This window comes from Coccinella septempunctata, chromosome 2 (genome assembly GCF_907165205.1).
Source record: "Coccinella septempunctata chromosome 2, icCocSept1.1, whole genome shotgun sequence".
Classification (NCBI taxonomy): Eukaryota; Metazoa; Arthropoda; class Insecta; order Coleoptera; family Coccinellidae; genus Coccinella; species Coccinella septempunctata.
Window position 1 is genome coordinate 830,701 of NC_058190.1, and position 25,222 is coordinate 855,922.

Genomic DNA, 25,222 nt, shown 5'->3' on the forward strand with positions numbered 1-25,222 from the left:
ATAGCTACGTTTATCGATAAGGGGTGGGGATTCAAGTGTCAATTTGATATGAACAACCTTCATCTTATTTTAGGTGTGTCATCGTAGTTTTTTCTGATGATTTTACGTATGGGATTCACTGAACAAAATAAAGAAAAAAACAAGCTTTGTCTTACTCAAAAATTCACTCCAGAAAAAACTACTAACTAACAGGAAAAACCGGTTTAACTCGTTTCAAGAAAGGATGCTTAATGAATCCCTTCTTCATTAGGAATCTCTTGCCCTTTCGATCTCAAGTACCTACTTGAAAAAGAGCGTCTTCCAGGGTTCTTAACGCTTGCGCCAGCTCCCCTTTCAATTCAACAGCTAGTACAGAAAACCTTCTCTAACATTTCATTTCTTACTGGTGGTCTTTGATAAAGTCCACTAGAGGGCAGTCGTTATGTCAATATTGAAAAAAAAGCAGTCCACTACATTATGTCAATTTTGAAGTTTGTAATGATCTCCAGTTTTCTGAGAAAAATTGGAGTTCATTTTAGTGCATTCCTTTCATTTTACATTTCCGCCTTTGAAAATATTTAATTCTCAAATATTCAGTACATTCATTCCGATAGGCAGAGTAAATGTAAAAAACCGTTTATCTGTGGTCAACGTTGTTTTTCTTGCATGCCGTTGAAGATTTCGACGTTTTTCTGATGTTGATATGCAATAAACTGGAGCTGACGACGTTTTTCACTCTTTTCGCATTCTGGAATTTTCAGATTTTTAACGTGTGGGGGATTTGCCTATAAAAGCAGATTTTCCCCCGCGACGGTCTCTCTTTTACTTTGACTCTTTTACTATTTAGTCACTTTTACGCTCCGTACTCTTTTCTCTGCGATTCGACTTTAATTGTGTGCACGACAAAACGTTCAACAAATTTAGAAATAAGTTTGAGTTGCGAGTATTAGTGCTATTAGGAATTAATTTTTAGTTTTCGTTTGTTTTCCGCGAGTGCCTGAAATAAAGGAGGTAGGTCCGAGTCTTTACCGTTCAGTTTCTTAATTAGACCCACACCGGTTACTTCTTTGACACTGCTGTACTGTATCGCTTTCTGTTATCTTTTGCCGTACTTAACCCTGTTTCGCGAGTCTGACTTTTCCCTTCGCTATCAGTCATGGTGCGTAAGCCCTTGGGGTAGTGAAAAAGAAGTCCCGTCAACCCCCCTGTCCGCGTTCCGCGTCATAAGTGTTGAATCCGAAATCTCTTCTTTTCTATCAGTCATGGTGCGTAAGCCCTTGGGGTAGAGAATAAGAGATACCGCTCGTCGTCAGTGAAATCCCGTAGTTGCGCTAAAAATAGACCTTTTCTTCGCTATCAGTCATGGAGCGTTAGCCCTTGGGGTAACGAGTAAAAGTCTCGAGTAGATCCGCCCTGGTTGCGTTTCTTTCATTTCTGGAGAAATACAATTAATTACATCCCGATACCGTATAGCAAGTCAATTCACTTCGCGAGGTCATCCTTAGTATCCATTTCGTCAGTTCTGGTTGGCGCATTTTATTGAACAACCTTTGATTTTTCACTGTACCCGGTATAAACTTTATAAAGTGCTCGTGATCGGATAGAATTTCCAGAATGTATGTTTGCTGATCGATTCACTCATATTTCATACCTACACATATTTCCGTTGTTTATATAATCAGTTTCCGAAGGTGTGAATAAACTGGTACATAATTTGATTTTGACTACTTCGTTATCGCTACCACCCTAGATAACAGTGACCTCTATCTCCGACTAGCAGCTACTCCGGTAGGTTTGCTATTCTTCCTAGTGAAAAGAATAGCAGGCGCTCGAGATAAGTTTTCTCCGAGGAAACCACGTTACAAGTTATTAATAATACTCATTTATATTATTCATACTTTTTTGCTATGGTATTGTAGTTCTCCCGATGAAGAGATAAATAAAAATTCCAGTAAGAAAAAACAGTTCACTATTCAAATAATTGCTGTCATTCCACAAAAAAGAATCATTACAACTAATCAGCAACGCAATTCAATTCATATGTACATAAATATATATTGTTATATAAAAATTAATCCTTCTCAACTACATCTTTTTTACTTCGTGTTATAAATTCTGGAGTTATTTTTACTTTAAATGTACTATACTTTCTCCGCTGGAGCTTCTTACGCAGACTTCGACAACATGGACATCGTAGGATTTTCCGCCAACGTTTGTAATCATCATTAGATATCCGCCCAGTACACTTTGGAGAAAATTTCCTGTAGGAAAAACGAGAAAATTGGAATTTTTTTATTGGATTTTAATTTCAATTGCAAAGCGAATAAGGAACTATCTTACTCAATATGATGGCCGGTTCCTTCACATAACATTGTTTTTTGCAACTTTTTCATATAAATTTTGATATCTTCTAGGCATGATATGGTATCATTTGTCGAATATTCTGGTCCTCCATTCACAGAAACCTGTTTGAAAAAATGTATTCCGTTAAAAATTCCTATGAATTGGATGAAAATATTTCATGTGGATACTTCATAAAAGAAAGGAATAGAAAATCGATTTACTTTCACTGAGAGATTTTTATCAACACTGAAATGCCTATCTTCCTTCCTTGTCTGGATGTTGATGCGACTGAATATCAGTTCTTCATCCTTTGCAAAATAACACCATCCTTGCATCAGCGTCGAACTAAAATGAGAGCGGATCTCTTCTAGTGTTAGAGCTGAACGTTCAGTTAATGATGGTGGTGGAGGCAAGACCTAAATGATGACATAATATTGAAAATTGGGCAGGAATTATATTAAAAGCTTCTCAAGTATACTCCATTCACTTTTATAAAAGCACTTGGTTGGCTGTGAAATAATTTTTTCAAGTTTTTGTAAAGGATTATTCCGATTGCTTGTAATACATATTATAATAAAAAAAATAAGTTTTTGTAACTAGAAATGTCGTTAATACGGGGATATATTGAAAAATTCTTAGCCTACCATAGAACCAAACAAAATTTCAATGTCCAAATCTTTTATTACTCAACATATTCTCCTCTTAATTGGATGCATTTATTACAGCGAACCTGCAACGTCTCTAGACCTTTCAAAAAAAATTTTTCTTCTTGCACTGCAAACCAGACCTCTACAGCTTTTATTACCTCCTCGTTGGAGGAAAATTTACGACCTTCTAAACTTTTTTCTGTTGAGGAAAGAGATGATAGTCGGATGGAGCCAAATCTGGTGAATAAGGGGGTGTTCTAGTAGTTCAAACGCAAAATCACGAATTTTTTGCATGGCAACATCAGATTTATGTGCAGGGGCGTTCTCCTGCAAAAACAAAACACATTTGGATAGCTTTCAGCGTCTTTTCTCTTCAATTTTTTCCCGTAGAGTGGTCAGTAATGTCAAATAGTAATCTCCGGTTATTGTTCTACCCTCATCCAAAAAATCAATCATGATTACTCCATGACAATACCAAAAAACTGAAGCAAGAACATTTCTAGCAGATTTTTGGACACGAAACTTCTTGGGTCTTGGAGAACCAGAGTGTCGCCATTCCATCGATTGTTGCTTTGTTTCTGGATCGTAGACATGTACCCAAGCCTCATCCATAGTAACAATTGGGCTTAAGAAGTTTACATCGTACATGGGAAATTTATCTCTTTTGAAGCTTGCAGTCCAATTTTTTACGGTCGCATACGAAGGACATTGATCACCAAGGGTATTAAGCAATCTTCGTAAATCTGCTTACCTCTAACCCTTTTAAATACTGGTACTTGATGATGGCCCGATACTCCAATTTCTCGATTTTCACAATTTCGGTGGACATCTTCTTTCTTTTAATTTATTGCGTAACTCTGGTTTACTTTTTCGACCTCACACTTCACACTGACACTTCTAGTGAGTTATTGTTCGTTGCTATGGTAACGCAATATTTTTTTTTACGCATGGAACTGGTCTAGGCTAACTAGATATCAATACATCCTCGTACTTTGTATTCTCATATTCTTTAATCTTGCTCGATATACAGATTACACCTCAAGCCTGCTGCACTTCTCGAAACCAACGATTAGTGGTTTCCTTCATTAGTACTCTCATTTTGTACCTCTCATAATTTGTATCTACCATTTTTCTGATGGACGATCGTGCTTACTTGTAAGCCGTCCGTCTCTGTAAATTTTATATCCATTGATGAATTTTTGTTCTGTCTTTCAGACAAACATTGTTTACATGTATTATAATATTATTGCTCTACACATATTTAATGTATTGATCTCTTCAATGAGCAGACTTGTTTTCACCTCTTGGTCTGCATCATTATTACAACTCATCCTTCTCATTAAAATTCATTATTCTAACCTTCTGTTTTTCTGATGGAATAAAGAGGCACTCGCAGTCAATATTCTTTGATTGCTCTGCTACTGTAAACGTTGTGTTAATTTTGATTGTAGCAAACTTTCTCGATGTCTGAGTCCGACTTCAAGTGACTTTTCATTTGAACTACTCTAGACTAGACAACTGTTTTTAGTTGGATAATGTCACTCTGAGTTTATACAGGGTGTCCGTGCCATAGGGCAGTGGCCGATTACTCTAATTCTATTAACTTTATAAGAAAGATTTTCAAACAAAACTTTCCTCTTTTAAAGTAGAGGATCTCCTGAAATTATTTAGAGCTATACAAAGTGTTTCGTTTTTTCTGCACAGCTATCAACTTCGTCATTTTAAATGGAATATCCTATATATTTTTACATTTTTGAATTCCTTGTTGAATTTGAATAAAAGTTTTATAACATAACTATGTTTGAATTCTCAACGGTTTTCGAGATTTATTAATATTTTGACAGTTCGAGGTACTTACATAAAGTACTATAGCTCCGTCCCTATTCTATTAATTGATTCAAATTTGGACTGTGTTTAGGCAATGAATGCCTTTGTAATTAACCATATTATATACAGGGTCCACGAAAACGTAGGTCCATTATCAAAACAGAAATTCTTCAAAATCTTCATTTTTTAAATGGCAACCCATATTTTTTTTTTCTGTTCATTATGTTCATCACACATTTTCGGATTCGTTTACTTTCTGACGTGAATTCAAATTGCGAGAAATACGTAACAACAACATAACGCTGATTTAAAATTGAAAGATGTTTTGACAAGCGTCATAACTTATAACCTCATATTTTCATACTATACAGTGTGGAATGTGTCAAATTTCCATGGCCAAACGAGAGCTGAAATAAAAGTGAATCGAGTACGTTTAATAATACAGGGTGATTCATTGGGAAATGCACATACAGTAAAGGGTAGATAGAGGACACCAAGATGACTCTGAATATCCTGAATTTTATGGGTCTATATTTATTACAAGGCTACAGGGTGATTCAGTGATTTTCCCCATTTTTTCAATTAATCGTGAAATTATGAACCACCCTAACTATTTTTATAATATTTGGTTTATACATTCTTCGTCCTGGATTGAGTGGATAATAAAATAAAAAGTATTTTTCAGGTCCAGTATTTTTTCAGTCCAGTAAAAAATTAATTAGTAGTTCTTGAGTGGAAACAACACCCTGTATGTCATTATTTTAAAATTTTATTTGCAAATTTGAAAGGAACGGAAAAAATGAGTAAAACTGCATGTACTTGATTTTTCCGCATACAAGTTTTTCGAATTTTAACTAGAATCAAATCTAGACGTTTCGTTAATGAGATGGCAGAGGATTGAAGAAAAAAAATTACCTTCCCCAAATAGTATTTTTCAGAGTAATTCAATCGATACATTTTTTATTTATCCCAATTTCATTGAAATTTGGGAGGACATGTCCGTTATTGGGACAAACTATTATATATTGAACAATAACTTAGTCCCACACACCATGCAATCTAGCATGGTGTAAATCGCACATTGAAAAAAAAAAAAAGTAGAATGAGAATCATGTTCAGTCTGAAGAAATCATAACTTTATTTCACGCAAAAGGTTTCTGTGTCAGTCCCGAAAATATCGATGCAGTTCATGACATGATTTTATCAGACCGTCGAATTGGGCTACAAAGGATATCTGAAGCACTGAATATTTCATACGAACGCTTTCATCATATAGTTCACGTAATTTGGACATGAGAAAAGTTGCTGCAAAATGGATCCCCAAATGTTTGAATGTTGACCAAAAGCGTGCAAGGGTAGAAACATCGCGTTGCATCTGTGCTCGATTTGAAAACGATGTAGACTTCTCAAACCGAATTGTTATTATGGATGAGACTTGGGTACCTTTCTTCGATCCAGAAACAAAGCAACAATCGATGGAATGGCGACACTCTGGTTCTCCAAGACCTAAGAAGTTTCGTGTCCAAAAATCTGCTAGAAATGTTCTTGCTTCAGTTTTTTGGGATTACCATGGAGTAATCATGATTGATTTTTTGGATAAGAGTAGAACAATAACCGGAGATTACTATTCAACATTACTGACCACTCTACGGGAAAACATTGAAGAGAAAAGACGCGGAAAGCTATCCAAAGGTGTTTTGTTTCTGCAGGACAACGCCCCTGCACATAAATCTCATGTTGCCATGCAAAAAATTCGCGATTTAAGGTTTGAATTACTAGAACACCCCCCTCATTCACCATATTTGGCTCCATCCGACTATCATCTCTTTCCTCAACTGAAAAAAAGTTTAAAAGGTAGTAAATTTTCTTCCAACGAGGAGGTAATAAAAGCTGTGGAGTTCTGGTTTCCAGAGCAAGAAGAAACATTTTTTTTGAAAGGTCTAGAGACGTTGCAGGTTCGCTGTAATAAATGTTTCCGAATAATAATAATAACTGTCATTTATTGACCACAGTCAAAGGCCATCGACCAAAGTCCTTCAGCCTTGTACATTTAGATACATCAATGTAGCAAAAAAAAAGGTTAGTCTATTATATATTGAATTGGGTTAATTTTTTATTGATCTACATAGCCATGGACGTGAGAATGTCCATGATTGTTTGGTCTGGAAATTTTCTGAGTGGGTTGCTCGCTGTATCTCTGTGGAACATGCCATATATATCCTCCAGTTCTTTGACCCGATTGAAAAATCTGCCATTTAAAATTTTCAGTCTTTCTATTATTGGCTGTATTTTGGTCTTTCTGTAGAGTAGTTCATTGGATGGATTGTGTAATTTATTGAGGGGGTGTCTCATTCGTGTTATTGTTCTCAGAGATGTTCTCTCCCCTACCTCTAGATTTTTTAATACCGAATTTGTGGCATTTGCATATAATGTATGACCGTACTCCAGAATTGGTCTGCAAACTGTTTTGTATATTTTTGTGGCATTTTCAATGCTTATTCCTTCGTTCTTGTAGGTGAGACATTTGAAATGTTTCGCTCTCGCAATTGTTTTTTTCTTGGAGAGGTTTGATTGAAGCTTCATATTTAGTTTACAGTCGATTTGTATGCCAAGGTACTTTATTGACGGAGACGGAGTTATATTTGTACTGTCTATCTGAACTAGAGGAGAACTTGGTCTGATCTTGTGGTTGAAGATTATGAATTTAGATTTTTCAGGGTTGGGATGTAGCCTCCATTTGTAAAACCAGGTTATCAATCTGTCCATGTAAAGTTGTAATGCCTTTATGCACTTAGCTACGGTTTTTCCATGCGAGATTATAATGGTGTCATCGGCATATTGCAGGAGATACTGATCTTTGCTATTGTTCTCAGGTATGTCATAGCAGAAAATATTAAAGAGCAAAGGGGAAAGGGGTGAACCCTGTGGTGTACCCTGTTCTGGTGAGAATGAGGTGGATGTTGTCTCATTGATTTTTACACAGAGTTTCCTTTCTTCCAGAAAACTTTTCACCATTTTTATTAAATAGTTCGGAGTGTTGAGTTTGTGTAACTTAAAAAGTAGGCCACACGCTGTCGAATGCCTTGTTGATGTCCAAACTAACAGCAGCTGTCTGTTTCCGGGTTCTTTGGGCGTTTTGTGTGTTGGATACAAATATACCCAAGTGACCAGTAACATATCTGTTATGTTTTCTTGGGAGATCGAATGGGGAACTTTGTTATGTGTTATTTTTCTGTAACCATTACGTGTCTGATGCGATATTTGAAATGTACCTGTGCTGTATCGAAATTATATCCACATTTTGTAAATTTCATGTTCCTGCTCCCTGATATCCACATAACATATTTGTAATATTGTTCTTTATTTGCCATGTATCATTTTGAGATCATGAACATAGCATGACACCATAAGCGTTTTAACTACCGTCGAGGGCGCTGTAAAACGTAAACAAATATGGAGGATTGTGAGAAATGCTATTGATACTGCTGTCGTTTCGATATGTATTTATTATCATTTAGACGTTTTGTCAGTTGTCAGTTGAATAGTGGATTACTGAAAGTGAAGTGCAGATATTGAACGTTTGATAAGTTATTTGTGTATCATAGTGATTTTTCAGTGAAATGGTGAATTACTGAAAAGAATTAAAGTGATATGGATATCGAACTGTAGGTCAATAAATCATTTCTCATATTTTCATAGCAGTCCTATAACACATAATAGGCTATAATATAATATATATTAAATTAAGAGCCAGATCTGGAATGACACTTTTTTCATTATGTTAATCGAAAGCACACCTGACAAACAACATACGAATCAAACAGCACGAAAATGTATAGGATGGTTCATAAGTTAAAATTCATTGAAAAATGGAAAATTAGTGAATCAGCCTGTATATGGGTGATTTGAGCACTTCCAACGACTCACCCCGTATAATGAGAGAATCATTTGTGGTTTTCTTACATTATTCTCTGCTGCGTGCTCTGATAAGTATTCCATATGATAAATTTCTGTGAAATGAAGGTCCTCTTCTATTTTCACCTCTTCCACGTTTTGTGACGAGGTATCTGGATTATGAGATTGCTCAATTTCATCTGATCCTAATGGATCTTTCTGTAATAATAAAAAAAAAAAAAAGAAAAGATATATCATAAACTTCAATGTCAGAAGTTTTTGCGCTCTTATTCAAATTGGTCATCCGGTTGACTCACAGAATTTTTTCCTTATGTGTATGTCTGAAAAATACAGATCTGATCAAGTTGAAAGCCAGTAATTCGCTTCGAAACAAAGTTCCGAAGGTTCATGGTAAATTTGAACGTTGTTAGGCTAACAGTTCCTGAGATACATTTGTTTTAGAGGAATTCTGTTTATTATTATTTGTACTCACTACACTGCGCAAAAAAATTAACGCACATTCTGAAAATCTCAATTTTAATGAAAGTTAACTCTACATTGACTTTATAACTTATTTTTTATGTGCTCTCGGGAAGGTTTTGAACGAAACAAGACACATTGAATGGAAAAAAAATTCAGGATTTCACCGAATCTTATGTGAAAGAAGAGAAATGAACAATTTTCAAAATACTGAAATGCTGATAAGTGATTCAATACTTGGTATTTCCACCCCTTGCGTTAATTACAGCCCGGCAACGACGGTTCATACTCAAAATGAGTGATCTTAAAATGTTCTGATCTAATCCTTACCAGATTTCCCCGAGTTGAATTCCTAAGTCATTAAGAGTAGCTGGATGATTTTCTGAACTTCTCAGCCTTCTGGTGAGGTTGTCCCAAACCTGCTCAATCGGATTGAGATCTGGACTTCTTGCTGGCCATTCCATTCGAGAGACTTCAACCTCTTCAAGGTACTCCTGAACGATGCGCGCACGATGGGGTCTGGCATTATCGTCCATAAAAATGAAATTTTCACCAATGTATGGGGCAAATGGCACTACATGCTCTTCAAGAATGTTCCTTATACACTTATCAGCATTCATAGCTCCATTATCAACGACCACTAGGTCTGTGCGTCAGTCAAAGATATACCACCCCATACTATAATCGATCCTCCCCCGAAACCAGTAGTATTCAGGAAATTGCACTGAGCATATCTTTCATGTGGACGTCTGTATACAAGGGAACGTCGATCACAATGGTAGAGGCAGAATCTAGACTCATCTGTGAAGAGAACTCTTTCCCAATCGGCCTCTTCCCAATGGATATGCTCTCTCGCAAAATCCAAACGCGCCCTTCGACGGGCTGGGGTAAGAGCTGGGCCTCTTGCCGCGACACGAGGCCTTAAATCATATTCTCTGAGGCGATTTCTTATTGTCTGAGTGCTAATTTGCACCTCATGAGTTTGCTCAGGCTGAATTTGAAGGAGGCGAGCGGTTGCAAACCGTTGTCTCAACGTAGAAACTCTCAAGTAACGTTCTTGAATGGCAGTTGTTACCCGTCCTGGTCTTCGGACATTCATACCTGTCTCCCTGAATCGCTGCAACATTCTGGACACACTTGTATGGGAAACTCCAAACCTTTCTGCAATTCTTGTGTATGTCCACCCTTCTTCTCGCAAAACTACCGCTTGGGCACATTCCTCTTGGGTCAAATTTCGTGTTTCGCGTTTCATAGCGATCGAGTGTAGAAAATCAAACGAAAGAAAAACTATTGATCACTAGAATTGATCGAGAACAACTGATTTTAGAATGGAGCCAATACAATCAAAATCTGATGATATCAACTTTTTTTATTCCTGCTGGGAAAAAACATCTGTATTGAAGAAAACCGTTGAAAGTGGATAACATATGCATGCATAATTCTGATAAAAATAATTATCATTGAGAACACCTTCAGTTGTAGAATAAATTTGAGATTTCCATAATGTGCGTTGATTTTTTTGCGCAGTGTAAATTCTGAATTTAAGTTCAATAGCTTCAATCTGTATTTTTCTAATATTGCTAAATGAAAATTTAAGAAATCTTCATCAATGAGTAAAAGCGCGCTAAAAAGAAAAAAGTGTTGTTCCTTTACCTCTTCAGAAATGTCAATTTTTGAACCATGCCGATTTATTGGCACTACATTTTCGTTCAAAAGCGTCCACACTTTACGAGAGAGGAAGGTCTCCACTCCGTCTATAATAAATCGATCGGTTTTTTTTATATCTGCATCGCGAAAGTGTTTTTCACACACAAATTGCCCTGGAGTCAATTTCTGACCTAACGATTGTTCCCACTTTGCTCTCACGGTCGCATTCTGAAATTATATGAATATGTAGTCTCTAAAATAATTGTCATGTTTTTGCAATATACAGGGTGTTTTCAAAGGTGAGGCTTTTTTTGACAGAAGGTAGAGCTCATCGAAATAAGTCGTTTAACCAAAAATATTCCATATAAAATATCCAAGGTGGCTGAGATACAACCCCTAGAAGTTCGACAGAATTTCATTGAATTTCAAATACGGGACTGTGGAAGGTGACTCCGGTATCACAAAAACGAAACAAAACATAATCATATGGCTGGACAATTAATGGTTCAGTCCAAGTTAATCGGATTAGATGAATCAGGTCAGTTACGAGAGAATCATAATTGTTGTATCATGCAATTTAGAGTAAAAAAAATGTAGAAAATCGAGGCAGTTTCTTGTAAATGCATATGTTAATTACTTTGAAAAAGTGCTATGATGTTTCCCCATTTCATCCCATTTTTACGACGATTGTTGCAATGTTCGAACAAGAAGATTGTGATGCCCATTGTGGAAAAATTCGTGAATACTTCAGACGAATTTTATCGGTGAGATTCTGAAGTTAATATTCTTTTTTTCACACTTGTGTCCTCAGTTTCTTCTGTCAGTTGGTATCGAAATGAGCCATTTCATGAAATCGTGTTACTAAAAAATAATGAGAACAAATCGGGAATGATATGTTTCCATTTTCATTACTACATTGTCATTTTGAAAGTTTTGTACAGGTGATTTTTGGTGAAACGCTTCATTTTGACTTTTGCTGAAAAAAAAAGCCTTACCTTCAAATATTTATAGTAATGTTATAAGATATTACCTTTGGTACACTGAATGCAGATAACTGGCGCAAATTATTCTGATGTCTTTTTTTCCGTTCCGAAAGCAAACCAGTTCTACACCCAGGCACGATACAGTATTTCCCCATTATTAAATGTTTTTCTCAACAACAATGAAAAATCTATGAAGTATTCCTATCGCCTGTCACTACCGGGAATAAATCTACTCCTCTGTTATATTTGAAAAATGGCCAACAATCAGCATCAATCAATATTATGCATCGAACGTTGAAATGTGCAAATATTCATGGTAATGTATTAAGATATTACCTTTGGTACTCTGAATGCTGATAACTGACGCATATTATTTTGAAGTCTCTTTTTCCTTTCTGAAAGCAAATTACCCTTACACCCACGCACGTTACAGTACGTCACCATTATTGGTTTTTCTCAGTTTCTTAACGAAAATGAAAAATTACCCCTGTCATTACCGAAAAACAATCAACTCCTCTGTTAACTTTTTATCTTACAAATATCAAATATGGATAAATTTGCAGACTAGCCAACAATCAACATCAAAGTAAAGGTTAGGTTGTTATAACCATAGAGAAAGGTTCTTCATTCTTCTGTCTTCCTCATTGAACTCTATGAGTCATAGAGTTCAATGGTCTTCCTTTGACCTCTATCAACGCTTGTCTCTGAACCATAGAGTTTGTCTATGCTCCTAATCAAGAGAGTAGAGATCTATGGTAGAGAGGAGAACGATCGCTGCCTTGAGACCATAGATTTTTGTCCCCTAAAATATGTACCACTATGGTAGTTCATGTTTTCGCCAATAGGCGCGCTGGCCATCACTTGATGGCGAAATTTTGATTTAAACTAGTTGAAGTTGGCTGAGTTTTCCTGGTGACAGATGATAGGAATACATATTATTATTTTCGATTTTTGATAAGAGAACAACATATGACCATGGTGAAATGTTGAAGCGTGCGCTAGCGTAAGAGCGTTTTGGCATCGGAAAGAAAAGGAGAAGAGATAAAATTTCCGAGAGCATTTTTGAGAGAAAATTGGAAAAAACTTCACCTCAAGAATTTATCTTCTATGACCATAGATTGTTGATACGAAACAGATTTTATGTATTGTACTCTACGTACGACATAAATTTAAAAAATCCTATATAACTCAGGAATTATTCATTTTAAGAGTTTTACATGTTCATTTTACATTTAATTTACATGTTAGAACACTATAATTATTTTTTTTCGCGCACACTAACGTGATCATAAAAAATTAGGGTTCTAATTTGAAAAACGAAAGTTATGGGCAAATCTTGATCCCAATTCTTGACACAACATTTGGAACACCCTGTGGCAAGTTTTTCAAAATTCGGGAAATGTACGATATTCCCACATTCTTCGACTTCGAAAATGTGAAAAAGGTTTTTGCTCAAGATAATCTGAATAAGAATAACGAACATAATACTGAACACGCATATCTCTCTTTTTTTCACTTTTTTTTTTCGATATTTTGAAAACTATTTAAACGAATACAATAGTTTTAACAGAAATTCATTCAGCATTGAATACTCATTCATATTATAAACGAAAAATTGGAAAAAATTATTTTCAACAAATTTGTTTTTCACTCCTTGTATAACCGGAAGTTATATTTTAACTCAGCGGAGAATTTCGAATAATATCATAATCCTAATTTTCAGATTTCAAATATGTCCAGTTCTCCTAGAACGTCTAATAAGCACTTGAATTTGGGATACCCTATATACCTTATTTTTATCCATCGAAAGGTCTCTAAGCGTCGCAGTACTTGAAAATAGAATGTTACTGAAAAAAATTCATGAAAGTAAATGTTTATCATCATTTATTTATAAAATGTTCACTTCAAAACTAAATCTCAAAATTTCCATTTCACACAAAAATTAGTCACAACCAATGTCAACAATAATGGCTGAGATTGTTTAGACAGTGTACATTACTTTACATATTTTGATCAAAATAAGTATTTCATCACAAAATCTTGTTATTCTCAATTATCGAGAGAATAGTCATAATATGCCGTTTCAGGCTGTCTTTTTTATTTGTAGTCTAATCACATAGATGACACTTGAGTTCCTCAATTTTCGAATGAACAGATTTCACGTGTTCGCAAGAGTATGTTGTATACTAGCAGCATATTCGCATAGGTGACATTTGTGATTCTTCACTTATAAATGAATCTTCTCTATATGTTGGTCAAGGTGATGTTTTGAACTGGAAGCATATTCACATAGGTGACATTCGTGTTTTTTAATATTCAAATGAATCGATTCTATATGTCTTTCAAGGTGACTTTTCCTACTAGCAGCATATTCACATAGGTGACACTTGTATTTCTTGTCTTTTAAATGAACAGAACTTATATGTACTGCCAAGTTATTTTTTGCACTAGCAGCATATTCACATAGGTGACATTCGTGTTCTTTAATATTCAAATGAATCGACTCTATATGTCTTTCAAGGTTTTTTTTTATAGCAGTGGCATATTCACATAAATGACATTTATGTTCCTTAATTTTCAAATGGACCCCCTTTATATGTCTGCTAAGGTAGATTTTCCGACTTGCAGCATATTCACATAATTGACATTTGTATTTTTTGACTTTTAAATGAACAGAACTTATATGTCTGCTAAGGCTTTCTTTTATAGCAGTGGCATATTCACACAAGTGACATTTGTGTTTCTTGATATTTATATGAACAGAGTCAACATGCCTCTGAAGACTTTGTTTCACACTCGCATTATACTCACACAGATGACACTTGTAATCCTTGATTTCTAAATGAACGGCTTTTACATGCATGTTGAGATGTCCTTTTCTCGTCGCGGCATAGTCACACAAGTGACATTTGTATTTTTTGACATTTAAATGAACCGAATCTATATGCTTCGTGAGGTTACCTTTCACATAAGCAGCATAACCACACAAGTGACATTTGTGTTTTTTGATATTTATATGAACAGAGTCGACATGCTTCTGAAGACTTTCTTTCAGACTCGCACTATACTCACACAGATGACACTTGTAATCCTTGATTTTTAAATGAACGGTTTTTACATGCATGTTAAGCCTTTCTTTTCTCTTTGCGGCATAGTCACACAAGTGACACTTATAAGTCCTGATATTTGAATGAACACGATTAACATGGACTTTTAGGTCTACTTTTCTACTTGTGAAATAATCGCATAGATGACACTTGTGTTCTACAACTTTCGAATGAGCCAATTCTGCAAAGTTGCCCATCTGACATTTATACTGCTCCAGATGGGCTGATTCAGAGTTATTCTTTGGTGGATCTGAATCTGGAGGTATTTCTTCGGTAAAAGAGGCAGATGATAATGAATTTGCATCGAAGTTACTTACTTCGTTCTTGGCTAAATATTCTTTTCTTTCATAAACTCCTTTTTCATCTATGAATTGTTCGATAATGTCGATAACTCCCAATTTTTCTTCTAACTCTACACTGAAAGAAATTCAGTGATTCAGCGATTTTTCCAATAAAATAAAATAAGTGAAATGAAAAAAAGAAAGAAGAATGTTGGGTATGCTGGATATATAAACTAAACAACGAATCAAAAAAGATAAATACAGCAATTTCATTGAAGTTTATAAAATTCCATATATATCAGTGTTGGGTTTTTATCTCAATTTAATCTAAAATACTTCTGGGTTGGTTAAAACTTAGGGACTCGAGGATTGACATTGATAATACGGATCACTTGACAATGAACATTTATTTCCTAATTAACAAACTATATACAAGGTGATCCGGATAAGATGGGAAACACTTCAATATGAGATAGAGAACACGTTGAGGGTCACGAAAAACCCCCATATGTAGTATCTAGGAATTCTACATTCTGATTTACAGGGTGTTTCTCAAATTTGAATGCAAATTAAAATCACTCTATCTTCTGAACGGAATTTATACGAAATTTGGAATGAAGATAGCATCCATGATGGTTCCAGAAAACTGCGATCAAATATCATTCGATTTGCAGGACCGTATCACATTAATTTGGACAGTTCTGAAAAGTCCGCGAAATCACCCTGTACAAAAAATTTAATGATTTCCTCGATATCTCCGTAAACTGTAAGATTCATTTATTCAATTCGGCAAATAATATTGCATGGCACCATCCAGGTTGCAGAGGACTGTTTTTTTTTCTTGATAGTGACAATAATTTTTCTCTCCTGTCGATATGTAACATTATACTCTTCTCACAATGAAGTGAATTTTAAATCTTTATGAATTTGATCAATTGAATATTATACATTATTGAATCCCAATTTCAGTTTTCATTTGATTCAATACAACAGTTTCCTGAAGCATAACTCAAGGATGAATCTTTAACAATAATTTATTTTTAAGTCATTTAATTAGCAAGAGCCAAGAATAAACAATGAAGTGATGGATAAGAAATGAGTGAAATGAAAAAAAAACTAAGCTGATCTCATTGTTTGTTCAAAATCAAGGCCTTCCATCTGAATACATTTCTCATCTCTTTTATAAGTATTATTTATTGCTTTCTGTATCATCCTAGGCCCACTCCTAATTTCATCACATACAGTTTGAAGTTTAAGTAGATAGTCTCTCAGTTATTCACTTCTTCGTTATAAACTTTGCTCTTCATATAGCCCAATAAAACTAAATCGACTGATGTGAAATCAGGAGATTTAAACATTTAAAATTCACTTCCTTTATTGTTTATTCTTGCCAATTGAATGACTTTTGAAAATAAATAATTTTTAAAGACCCATCCTTGAGTTACGCTTCAGAAAACTGATGTTTTCGATCAAATGAAAACTAGAATTAACATTCAATAATTGATTGAATTCATAAAGATTCAAAATTCACTTCGTTACGACATGAATATTACCTTAATTTTCGACAAGAGAGAAAAATTATTGTCACTATCAAGAAAAAAATAACCAGTCTCGGCAACCTGGATGGTGCCATGCAATATTAATTGGCGAATTGAAAAAATGATTCTTACAGTTTTATTTTAATAATTTTTTAACTAGAGGACACGAATAATTTTATTTCATATGTGGTTCCACACTGTCAATATCATCGATCATTCAACCCCTTGGAGGGGTTGAATGATATTAAGAGGCAAAAAGAATCCGAAATATATAATAAGTTTAGTGGTCAGTGCTTGGGGGCCATCTGACTGGGTATTCACTATTGAAAATGACCAATGACATATCTTTTTCGCATAATTTGAGTTTTATTTTTATTGTAACGGATTTTATAGCACATTTTTTCGAGGGAATGAAACACAAAGATCAGCTATAGGTAACAAATTTACCTGCCGAATAGTATCTCCATGACGGATTGTTATCTATCGATTTCTTATGAATTGTATTTGGAATGAATGGAATAGAAGTACTAAAGCTGTTTCCCTCTTAGATGCTTTTTTAAACATGAAAATAACCTAATTTAGTTGAGTTGATAAATCCAGCATAATGGAAAAGAGTAAATATAAATACTCACTCATCATAGGCAATATGAGCTTCTTCAATACTAAACTGACGTTCAGCCATGTCAATTTTTGGTAGGTCTGGATCTGGATTCAAAGAATGAAATATAAAATCAGTAAACACTCTATTCTGTTTTGTATTAACAAGAACAAGATCATATACGACAAAATCAATTCCTCAATACAATCATGTTTGTACTTACTTTCTTCGTTTGTTGACTCCATTACACTCTGCATTATGGAAGTTGTTGGTTGATTCAATGAAAAAAAATTTAAATGGTAAAATTTTCAGTGAACGTGATAAGAAACTTGTATAAACATTTAAATTTCAATAAAAGATCCTCTCATCATTGCCATCAAAAAACCATTGAACTAAAGAAATGTAAGTTTTATTAGAGTTCATGCTGAAAGGTTGATAACCGTGTTGGGTGCTATTTTGGTGATTTTGGGTGGCTTTCACTGGGCGGTTTTTGTATGTTTTTTGGGTTGAGTTGTGTGTAAGAGTTCTCACGTGAGTTATTAAGGCAAACAGACATTGAATATGATTTAATTATCGGTTTATAACAAATTATGAAATAATTATTTCCATTTTCATTCGCGTTAAGAACTAAAATCGCTAATCAATAAACATCTGCATTTCTGATAAGCGTATGCTTCGCAGGATTTAAGGTAAAGGAGAACATACAAGTAAATTCTTTGTGTTGAATTTGAAATAATTCAACGATGGAAATCGTGGCTGTAATTTTCCCTGTGTGAATTATCCTCTGTGGGGTTACCTTGCTTCTCCTAGGTCTACCTGTGTCTGTTTATACAAAGTCTTTCTGATCGGCCCCAGAAAGTAAAGGGGGTTTATTTCCCTGTTTTTTCATTTCCTTCTTTCTCCTCAAGATCTCTTAAGATTGAAGTGTAAAGGTTACCATGGAGTGTTGGATTTGTAACAGTGTACCCCCCGTGAGGGGTCCAATGATAGGGTGTGATGGTTGTTTGAAAGAAGTATGCAAATCGTGTGCTGGTTTGGCGTCAAGTGAGATAAAAGTACTGAATCTTAAAAAAGAAAATAGAAAACTGAAATTTCATTGTGAGAAATGCGAGAATAATGACACCTACGCATTACTTCGAGAGCTACTGTCAGTAAAGGATAAACTGGTTGAGGATAAAGAGAAAATAATATGCCTACTAAAAAAAATTGTGATTGACCCGTGTGAACTGAAAATTGAAATCGATGGAGTCAAGAATATTAAGAAAGGCGGCGTGGCCATCAATTGTAAGGATACTAATATCATTTCAAACAAATTGAATAAAGAACTGCCTAATACATATAGAGTAGACAAACCGACATTGAAGAAGCCAAAATTCGGGTGACAATACGTAGTTTAAATGTGTTCTTTTACATAACGGTAACAAATATGGCTCAATTCCTATTGGTCATTCTACTACCATAAAGGAAGAATATGAAACAATAGCATTAGTTCTGAGAAAAATTAAATACGAAGAACATCAGTGGTCAATTTGTGTTGATTTAAAAATGATTAACTTCCTCCTTGGACAGCAGTGTGGTTATACAAAATATCCTTGTTTTTTGTGCCTTTGGGACAGCAGAGCTAAAAATGAGCACTGGGTTAACAAAAATTGGCCTTCAAGAGATGTCATGATTCAAGGAATACAAAACGTGATCAACGAACCTTTGGTTTCAAGAGAAAAAATCTTACTTCCGCCCTTGCATATTAAGCTAGGCCTAATGAAGCAATTTGTGAAGGCTTTAAATCGAGATGGAAATTGTTTTGGGTATTTGTCACGTAAATTTCCTGGCATTAGCACGGAAAAACTAAAAGCTGATATATTTGATGGTCCTCAAATAAGGCAACTTGTTAAAGATCCACAATTCACCACATCAATGAACGAGACTGAATCTAACGCTTGGAGTTCATTTGTTCAAGTAGTACAAAATTTTCTTGGCAATCATAAAGCAGAGAATTACGTAGAATTAGTGGAAACTATGCTTTCAAATTTTAATATTCTCGACTGTAACATGAGTATAAAAGTTCACTACCTCCACAGCCACCTAGATCGTTTTCCAGAAAACTTAGGTGATTGTAGTGAAGAACAGGGGGAAAGATTCCATCAGGATATTAAAACTATGGAAGATCGTTATCAAGGACGATGGGATAGCCACATGATGGCGGACTACTGCTGGAGCCTTCAGCGACACTGCCCTAGTAAACTCCATTCTAGAAAATCGTATAAAAGAAAATTTTTATATGATTAGTGACTAATGTAATTATGTAGATCAAGTTTTTGCAATAAATACTTAAATCCATGTGTCTTTGTTTTTTTAACTGTCAATAGTAATATTATATATTATAACAGTTATAACGTAAATTATATACACAATTTTTAAAAAAATCTCAAAAAGTAAATCTGAGAACTTTTTTACATTCTGCATCCAAAAATTACTCAGGAACAGTTAAAAAATCGCAGGCACCAAAATGTGTGATGGCCTGTGTTATATATCTATAATCTTTGCTCTCAATGACTTAGGTACACAGATTACAGAGTAATCTGAGTAGCAAAGATTATGGACTCTATAATCTTTGCTGAGTAGGTAACTCTATAATCTTTGTTTACTGTATGATTAGAATCAAAGAGGAATTGAGTTTTTGTTGTTGTATGTTCAAGTTTCAGATCTGTAACTTCGAAGATGAAAAAATTATAAGAACTTTTCGAAATCGTCAAAATCTAATTTTTTGCTAATAACTCCAAAACAACGAAAGAAGGCTACGGTTTTCTTCTAGCTCTTATAGTTCTCGAGGTCCCCTCAGTAGACAACGAATTTTGCCCACCTTGTACTTACCCTGATTACTAATAAAAAAATTACGGGAGATTCAAAAACAAACAACACATTTGAACCCAAACAAGAAACGTTTATTTCGGGTTTCATAATTCAACAATTACATATACTACACAGGCAGCTGCAGTTTTAGGGTAACTTTCCACACTAGCAGCAAATTCACAGCTTATTTTTTTGTTTTTCCGACTTTTAAATGGACCCTCTTTATATGTGCGCTAAGGTAACGTTTTAAACTGGCAGCATATTCACATGTTTGACATTTGTATTTTTTGACATTCAAATGAACCGACTCTATATGGTTCGCGAGGTTATCTTTCACATTAGTAGCAAATTCACATAAGTGACATTTGTGTTTTTTAACTTTTAAATGAACAGAATTTATGTGTATTTCAAGGTTTTTTTCTACAGCAGCGGCATATTCACAAAATTGACATTTGTATTTCTTGATGTTCAAATGAACCGCCCCTATATGAATCTCAAGTTTATTTTTCCCATTAGTAGCAAATTCACATAAGTGACATTTATGTTTTTTAATTTTTAAATGAACAGTCTTTATATGTGTTGTGACGTTCTGTTTAGAAGAAGAAACAAATTCGCATAAGTGACATTGATGTTTTATAACTTTTAAATGAACCGTATTTATATGAAAGTCCAGCCAACTTTTCGCACTAGCAGCATATTCACATGACTGACATTTATATTTTTTGTTATTTAAATGAACAGAATTTATATGTAATTGAAGATTACTTTTTAAACCAGCAACATATTCGCATAAGTGACACTTGTAATCCTTAATATTTAAATGAACAATGTTGATATGCCTCTGAAGAGTTTGTTTCAGACTCGCACTATATTCACACAGATGACACTTGTAATCCTTGATTTTTAAATGAACGGTTTTTACATGCATGTTAAGCCCTTCTTTTCTCTTTGCGGCATAGTCACACAAGTGACACTTATAACTCTTGATATTTGAATGAACATTTTTAACATGGGCGTTCAGGTCCCTTTTTCTACTTGTGAAATAATCGCATAGATGACACTTGTGTTCTACAACTTTCGAAGGAGCTGATTCTACAACGTTGCTCATCTGACTCTCCTTATGGGCTGATTCAGAGTTATTCCTTGGTGGATCTGAATCTGGAGATATTTCTTCGGTAATAGAAGCAGATGAAAACAAATTTTCATCGACCTCTGTAACTGAGCTTCTATTGTTACTTGCTTCATTCTTGACTAAATATTCTTTTCTTTCATAAACTTCTTTTTCATCTATGAATTGTTCGATAATGTCGATAACTCCCAATTTTTCTTCTAACTCTACACTGAAAGAAATTCAGTGATTCAGCGATTTTTCCAATCAAATAAAATGAGTGAAATTAAAAAATAAAGAAGAAAGTTGGGTATGCTGGATGTATAAACTAAACTAAGAGAAAGATAAATACAGGAATTAGCCATTGAGGTTCAGCCTATTAGTTGATCAGCCATAGTTTATTTATTCATCTATACTCCATTCACTTTTATTTTAGCACTCGGTTGGCCATGGAAATTTGACACATTTCATTCTGTATAGTACGAAAATGTGGGGTTATGAAGCTTGTCAAAACATTTTTGGGTTTTAAATCAACGCTATGGTGCCCGTTTTACGTAACAGTTTCTGTTATTACGTATTTTATCACAATGTTGAATCTCTTCGGAAAATATGTGACGAACATAATTGAAGTTTATACAAATTGATTGAAGGCATACCAAATTCAGTTATTTGCATGGAAAATACAAGAGATCAGTATAATAGCATAATATGCACTAGCTTGAGGAGAGTTAATGTTCGTCATCTCTTTTGGCTAAAGTTTGAATACGCTACATCAGTTGTAGATTTAAAAAATATTAACCCGAAGATGAAATGCATATGATGCAGTGATTGGGAATGGGTATCTCCTCAGGAATTAACAGATAATTACAAGAATGTTAAATCCTTCAACAAAAATCATCTTGCATCAATATAAGTAAAAGGAATTGAAGGAAGTTTCAAGTCAAGATGAACTTCACCTTTGAACAAACATTTCACATGAATAAACAATTAACAGGACAACTGGCGCGTATTTGTGGCTGTTCATCTTAATGCATTGATATAATAATTAGGTATTTATTGGTACCTTAAGACATTTAGGTACAATGTATAGGACAAGTCAAATGAAAAATAGAAAAATCAATTTTCGGGAACTTATTCTAGGATGGCATTCATCGAGAATCCTATAGTAAACTTTTCGCATTAATTCACTCAAACATAAAATTCTCAAATGCCACCGCTTTTTTGGGTCTCCCAATAGATGGAAATTCTTTGTCATCCTCTTCATTCACAATCTCTCTGATTGTGGAAATATTCAGCTGAAATATAAGTCGTTTAGATTCAGATGAAACATTATACAGGGTGTCCCGTAAAGACCACGGCAAACGAAAACGGAAAGTAAATCAGAATGTGCTCTACCTGATGTGAAAAAATCGTTCATATGAAAGTATCACAGTTTTCGAGATATTTGTTGTTTTATGAAAATGTTGAATTTGTTCACTTCAAATGCTTTCTCTCTTGCGGAAGCTACAATTAAATACTTTTCGTATCAGTTTATTTCCGTAAATTTTGTTGAATGATTACTTCAATTCATGCAATGAAAAATACCACAAAATATTATACAGGGATTCTGAAAAAAAAAATTGAAATTCATGTTCTGAAGGAAGTGTTTTTTTGTGCTGAATTCTATTTGACGTGGTATAAAAAAAGACACTAGACCTTTTCTGCATATTACGTTGAAAAGTTGCCTATTTTATGAGGATTCCGAAAAGGTAAAATACAGGTGATAAACTTCTTCACGCAAAAAGATATTTGAATGTTTATCGAAAATGGAGCATTTCTGTGAAAACCTGATTTTTTCACCTTTTCCATGAATACTTTCATTTTGCACTTCCTGCTGAAAATAATCAATCAACAAATCAATAAAATGTTATTAAGATGCTAATTCACTGACTGAGTTTTTTTATTTCTCTTTCTTTGCCTAAAGAACTCTCGAACATCGATATGATGTGATGCGATTCAATGATTCACCAGACTTAAATCCTCTGGATTTTTTTACTGGGGTTTTTTAATAAATGAAATTTATTCGAATCCTATAAGATGAAGCACAACTTAGGGGCCGCATTCGTATTTCAGCAGCCAAAATAGCGGGGAGAAGTTTGTATGGTTTGAAAAGGTCATTTCTCAATAGATGCAGGGCATGTATTAGCGAAGGGGGTGGTCATTTTGAGCATTTGCTCTAATAAGAATCCTGAATTTTTAATATTGACATTTTTAAAAAGTTTCTCCACAATAGATTTGTTGATGTTGAAGGTCCTGTGCGTTATTAAATTATATCATTGCAATTAATGAATAATTTCATTTTATAAGTAATTTAGGGACTAAATGACATTTTTCAAGAGAATTATTCAATATGTTACAGCAGAATCTGCAAAATGAAAGAATTTGTGGAAAAGGCGACACAATCAGTTTTTCATAGAAATGCTCCATTTTCGATAAACATTCAAATATCTTTTTGAGTGAAGAAGGTTATTACCTGTATTTTACCTTTTCGGAATCCTCACAAAATAGGCAACTTTTCAACGTAATATGCAGAAAAGGTCTAGTGTCTTTTTTTATACCAAGTCAGATAGAATCCAGCACAGAAAAACACTGTCTTTCATTGCATGAATTGAAGTAATCATTCAACAAAATTTACGGAAAAAAAACTGATTCGAAAAGTATTTAATTGTAGCTTCCGCAAGAGAGAAAGCATTTTAAGAGAAAAAATTCAACATTTTCATAAAACATCAAATATCTCGAAAACTGTGAGACTTTCATATGAACGAATTTTTCACATCAGGTAGAGCACTTTCTGATCTACTTTCCGTTTTCGTTTGACGTGGTCTTTACGGGACACCCTGTATAAATTCTCTTACATTGAATATGTTTGCTACTGTCTGACGTATTGTGGATTTTAGAATATAACTATTTGAATGAGCGGACCTGAATTCTAAATAGCACTTCCTGAAACCCTTTCTTTTTTTTTCAATCACTTTCGGCATTTTCGTAATAAAAATTGATATTAGTTGTGGCAACGGCGTTATGACATTAACGACATTTCATGAGTGCCAACCTTACTCCGTTCTATATAGTTACAAAAAGTTGAGAAAATTATTTCTTGGCCAACAGACTGCTAAAATAAATGTGAATGCAGTATAGGAACAATAAAAGATAAAGGTTGTAATTCGAAAATCTCGACTTTTGATTAATTCGATTTGTCCAACTTGAGGATCTTCTCATAAACAGCCTGTACATTTTTGTCGTTTGGTCCCAACGGCGACCAGTAATATAGTACTACATAATAGAAAAATTGAAAACGGTAAAGATTTTTTTGAAAAATAGCCCCTCAGCATAAATATTACAAAAAGTATTTTCATAATTTTTTTTATGAAATATGAAATACTAGCTGACCCGGCAAACCTAGTTTTGCCATTTAAATTATTTCTAGGGTAGATAATAATAACAAACTCAACATTTTAAATTTTCGATTTACTCGATATAACTTAACTTTTTGTCCAAATGTCGAAAACCTATAAGTACTCTATGATTGCTCGATTGGTCGTAAGAAAAAGGAATGCCTTTTTTTCTGTTCTGTACAATTTTTTTTGGGAATATTTTGTTATATAAACCTTGCCCTAACAATAATAAACACAACAAAAAAAGAATTGTCCAATTTGGTGCTATCGTTTGAACAATAAAGCATTTTGAAGTAAACCATAGATCCTCTTTTATTAATGTAGATCTCGAGCGACAGCTATTTTTAAAGGGGAAAATAGCAAAGCCCCTCTCCCGGCTTTGAGTTGAAGAACGAGGTTTATTCGTTGACTCGCAACAAAGAACATAGCTATACAAAAGGTGGAATAGAAAAAGCCTACTTTACACAAATGAAGATGTTTTCCCCGGAATGAAATACAAATAGCAA

The 25,222-nt window shown here is 34.3% G+C and overlaps 1 protein-coding gene across 6 annotated transcripts in view; it reads right to left on the reverse strand.

Annotated features, from left to right (window-relative positions):
- Positions 1 to 1,931: 1,931 nt before the first annotated feature.
- LOC123308523 (zinc finger protein 64-like) overlaps positions 1,932 to 25,222 on the reverse strand; it is a 46,522-nt gene continuing 23,231 nt past the window's right edge. The window contains exons 1-8 of one of the 6 annotated variants that reach the window (XM_044891224.1): positions 17,548 to 17,916; positions 17,359 to 17,431; positions 15,225 to 15,324; positions 10,824 to 11,045; positions 8,724 to 8,909; positions 2,544 to 2,738; positions 2,320 to 2,444; positions 1,932 to 2,240 (exon numbers count right to left, since the gene is read on the reverse strand). In XM_044891224.1, coding sequence (XP_044747159.1) covers positions 2,051 to 2,240; positions 2,320 to 2,444; positions 2,544 to 2,738; positions 8,724 to 8,909; positions 10,824 to 11,045; positions 15,225 to 15,324; positions 17,359 to 17,431; positions 17,548 to 17,581 — 1,125 coding nt within the window. In that variant the 5' untranslated portion in view covers positions 17,582 to 17,916 and the 3' untranslated portion in view covers positions 1,932 to 2,050. Of the gene's footprint in view, positions 2,241 to 2,319; positions 2,445 to 2,543; positions 2,739 to 8,723; positions 8,910 to 10,823; positions 11,046 to 13,667; positions 15,325 to 17,358; positions 17,432 to 17,547; positions 17,938 to 20,248; positions 21,515 to 25,222 lie in introns of those variants that run through there. The other 5 variants (XM_044891223.1, XM_044891220.1, XM_044891222.1 and 2 more) reach the window with 5 other exon arrangements.